Consider the following 4,402-nt stretch of genomic DNA (forward strand, 5'->3'; position numbering starts at 1 on the left):
AAAAAAAAAAAAAAAAAAAAACAAACACCAAGCCAGAGAGGAGGGAAAAGTGAAAACAGAAGGGAAAGTTGTATATTAATATTGTAAAATCATATCCTTGCTACAAAGGAGATGTGTACAGAGGTCAATGCATATGAGTTTGATAGTGGAAAAGTGAGAGATTGTCTAACATGGTTTCTTTATGAAGTAGGAGGTAAGTGCTGAGAAGTGGTGGGTGGGGGAAGAGGGGTATCAGAAGTCTGAGGAGACTAGAGAAGGTTTGAAATCAACATCATGGAACTTGAGACTGGGAAGTGACATGAAGAACATAAGATTTCAGCATCCATTTGAGGTTGATGATTATGAAGTTATCTTGATGCCAATCTGTTCCGTGGGCTCCCAAAGTGCTGAGATTACAGGCGTGAGCCACTGTGCCCGGCTCACACCTGTGGGGAAATATTTTGCAATGGTGTTTGCAGGCACAGAGAAAGCCAAAAGCAGGGTTTGGGGGATTTTGCTAGATGAGTAATGAAAAGGCAGAGGGCACGTGAGCTTAGCTTATTGGAGGGAGTGTTATTAAAATAATAGTATGGCATCTTTCAGCTGAATATGAAAAATTGAGAAGAAAGTGGGGGTGGTGCTCAAAGAGTGGAGGTTGGAGAATAGGGAAGATCTGAACAACTGGATGGAAGAAGAGGGGAATTGTGGAAAGAAAACGAAATACTTGAGTCAGTGATTTCACAGGTGGAGTAACTTCCGTGATGAAAAAGACCAGTGGAGAGCATTGCAGATGTTCTCACTCTTCCAATCTGAACACCTTCCCCTGGTGGAGATGAGTAGATATGCTTTCTATGTTTTGTTAACTTTACAACACCTTCCCCAAGCTGGTGAAAGCTCTCACTTCCTTATTCATTGGCCTGATGAACAGAGCAAAATGTATCTTTTTTGGTTCTGTTTTGAATTTTAGTGACTCTAGTCTTCATCTGCCTCTTGGACTTCCTGTCCCTTTTCCATCTATCCTTGGGTACACGTTTCTCCTTACAGGTCCTTTTAAACACCAAGCTCCGGAGAAAGGTCACCATTCTGCCACTTTGATTCTGTAAATGTCTTTTGTTCATAGGTGTCAGCATAGGCTGGGTAATACTGTGGTAACAACCCCCAAATCTCGCAATCCCAGGAGGTACATGGGTACTGAGAATTATTCACATTTTACAAATGACCAAACTGGACCCCAGAGTATTGGTAAAATGTGCAGAGCCCCTCAGCTGGTGAAAAACCCTAAGGAACGCAACACTTAGAATTTCACAAAGGCTAGACTTTATGAAATGTGCTGCGTGAATGCAGTAGTATCTCCAACTCCCCTGGACCACTCTGCCACATGCAATCTTGTATCTTTTACTCCAGAACTCAGTAACATCCACTCCAGGGCTGATGGGGGCGCTGGATGTAGATAGTGGCGAGTGGTTATCCGCCTAGGATAGCGATGGCTAGGCAGGGGACATAAAACAGAAGAGGCAGTGGCCTTCTCCGGGTGGGGTCTATGGCCCTTTACTGGGTACATTCTGTACACACAGGTCCCTCCTTTGCCTGAAATTATTGATGAAGACTTCATTACGGAGGGTTTGGGGAAAGGTGGGGGTCTGGCTCGGTGAGCCCGAGTCCCAGCCCCGCTACAGCCCCGCCCAGATCTGGCAGAGCCGTGGGCGAACCCAGGCGGGCAGAAAGGCGGGGCGGGCGGCTGCCAAGTCGGCCAATAGGCGGCTCTCTGGTGGCTGAGAGGAGAGGGCAGGGGCGCAGTCAGTAGCACCACCGCCTTCCAAGTTTCCCCTCGTGGATGCGCGGCCCCGCGGCTCTGCTCCTCCCGGCACAGAGGGGCCGGGAGAGGCCATAGGAGTGGACCCAGGACGGGATTTCTGAGGAACGGGAGAAAACTGGCGCTCGACCCGCTCTGGAGGGTCGGTGAACGATGAAGGGCCGGCGGCGGCGACGCCGAGAGTACTGCAAGTTCGCGCTGCTGTTGGTGCTGTACACGCTGGTGCTGTTGCTCGTCCCCTCCGTACTGGACGGCGGCCGCGACGGGGACAAGGGCGGCGGGCACTGCCCTGGCCTGCAGCGCAGCCTGGGAGTGTGGAGCCTGGAGGCAGCGGCGGCCGGCGAACGCGAGCAGGGCGGAGAGGCGCGGGCAGCCGCGGAACGGGGCGCGAGCCAGTCCCCTCGGTCCCCAAGCAACCTCAGCAGCGCTGTCGGGGAGACGGTGTCTCGCGAGAAGCAGCACATCTACGTGCATGCCACCTGGCGCACCGGCTCGTCCTTCCTGGGCGAACTCTTTAACCAGCACCCAGACGTTTTCTACTTATATGAGCCTATGTGGCATCTATGGCAGGCGCTGTATCCGGGCGATGCCGAGAGCCTGCAGGGCGCGCTGCGCGACATGCTGCGTTCGCTCTTCCGCTGCGACTTCTCCGTGCTGCGGCTGTACGCGCCGCCGGGGGACCCCGCTGCGCGCGCCCCGGACACGGCCAATCTTACCACGGCCGCCCTCTTCCGCTGGCGGACTAACAAGGTCATCTGCTCGCCGCCACTGTGTCCTGGCGCGCCCCGTGCCCGAGCCGAGGTGGGCCTCGTCGAGGACACCGCCTGCGAGCGCAGCTGCCCACCCGTGGCGATACGCGCCCTGGAGGCCGAGTGCCGAAAGTACCCTGTGGTGGTCATCAAGGACGTGCGCCTGCTCGATCTGGGCGTGCTGGTGCCCCTGTTGCGTGACCCAGGCCTCAACCTGAAGGTGGTGCAGCTTTTCCGAGACCCGAGGGCGGTGCACAACTCGCGCCTCAAGTCTAGGCAGGGACTGCTGCGCGAGAGCATCCAGGTGCTGCGCACCCGCCAGAGGGGCGACCGCTTCCACCGTGTGCTGCTGGCGCACGGCGTAGGTGCTCGCCCCGGGGGCCAGTCTCGCGCGCTGCCCGCCGCACCGCGCGCCGATTTCTTCCTGACCGGTGCGCTCGAGGTGATCTGCGAAGCCTGGCTGCGGGATCTACTTTTCGCGCGCGGTGCGCCCGCCTGGCTGCGGCGCCGCTACCTGAGGCTGCGCTATGAGGACCTGGTGCGGCAGCCACGCGCCCAGCTGCGCCGCCTGCTGCGCTTCTCCGGGCTGCGCGCGCTCGCAGCGCTCGACGCCTTTGCGCTCAACATGACTCGCGGCGCGGCCTATGGCGCCGACCGGCCCTTCCACCTGTCAGCGCGCGACGCCCGCGAGGCGGTGCACGCCTGGCGTGAGCGCCTGAGCCGTGAGCAGGTGCGCCAGGTGGAGGCCGCCTGCGCTCCAGCCATGCGTCTGCTCGCCTACCCTCGCAGCGGAGAGGAGGGCGACGCGGAGTCGCCCAGGGACGGGGAGACGCCGCTGGAGATGGATGCCGATGGCACCACGTAGCCTCCCATCCCTGTCCCCGGCACGGATCCGGGTAAGGTGGCCGGGGGCAAGGCAGGGACCGGGACTGGTCTTCCGGGAGCCTGGAATGGCCTGGGGATGGGAAGTGTGGGGGGGAGGGTACCATCCTGGATCCCATCCTATCAGATCAGGTCCAAGAGGATGGGAAAGTCCTGCTCGTAGAATTTGATAGATTCATCGGAATCTCCAGCTTAGCCTTGCGCCTCCTTAGAGGGAGATCCCGAGATGAGAGAGGACATTTAAGCGTGATTAAGGTGGAAGCCAGGTCTCCGCACTCCCATTCCCTGATATGAAGTAGGAGGTTTCAGAGGGCTGAGGAGAGTAGAGAAGGTTTGAAATAGTCATAATGAGCCGTGAGACTGGGAGTTGACATGTGGCGTACAGGATTTCGGAAACCATTTGTGGTTGATGATTATGGAGGTATCTTGATGCCAGTTTGTCCTGTGAGGAGACTGCAATGGTGTTTACAGGCACAGAGAAAGCCAAAAGCAGAGAGTTTGGTGGAAAGGCATTGATTCTAACCCTGCCTATCCCTAATCTTTCTGTTTCATTTTTCTTCTGTTTTATGCGCAGGCTCCAGGGCTTTTCTCCTGAGTTTCCAAGCGTGCAGGCACAGTCAGGCGGCTCTTGCAACACTTCTTGCATATTGTGTGTCGCAGGCACTTATGTAGTGAATAGACTTGCTTTCCTCTGGCTCATATGCGCCTCTCTGTCTCCCCTCCCCCTCCTTCCCTTTCCCATCTCCCCTCTCCCTCTCTTCCTCCACCTCCCCCTTCCCCTCCTTCTCTCCCTTCCCCCTTCTCCCTGTAGCTGGCGTTTGCAGGATATGTGACCATATCCCATTCATACCAGCTTCCTCTAGTGTCGACAAGACCTCAGGGGTGGGCTGTCCCCCACTCCACCCCATCCGTTTGACAGATAGAGCCTTCAATTGGCAGTAGCAGTTTGTGACTGCAGGAGGAGCTTTGTGAAGACACT

At 56.6% G+C, this 4,402-nt stretch overlaps 1 protein-coding gene across 1 annotated transcript; it reads left to right on the plus strand.

Moving 5' to 3' along the window:
• The first annotated feature begins 1,706 nt into the window (after window positions 1–1,706).
• CHST7 (carbohydrate sulfotransferase 7) lies at window positions 1,707–3,442 on the plus strand. Its single transcript, XM_026450018.1, has one exon. The coding sequence runs from the start codon at window positions 1,946–1,948 to the stop codon at window positions 3,404–3,406; it is 1,461 nt and encodes a 486-aa protein (XP_026305803.1). The 5' UTR covers window positions 1,707–1,945; the 3' UTR covers window positions 3,407–3,442.
• The last annotated feature ends 960 nt before the right edge of the window (window positions 3,443–4,402 follow it).

The sequence above is a fragment of the Piliocolobus tephrosceles genome, unplaced genomic scaffold, assembly GCF_002776525.5.
Source record: "Piliocolobus tephrosceles isolate RC106 unplaced genomic scaffold, ASM277652v3 unscaffolded_9762, whole genome shotgun sequence".
Lineage (NCBI taxonomy): Eukaryota > Metazoa > Chordata > Mammalia > Primates > Cercopithecidae > Piliocolobus > Piliocolobus tephrosceles.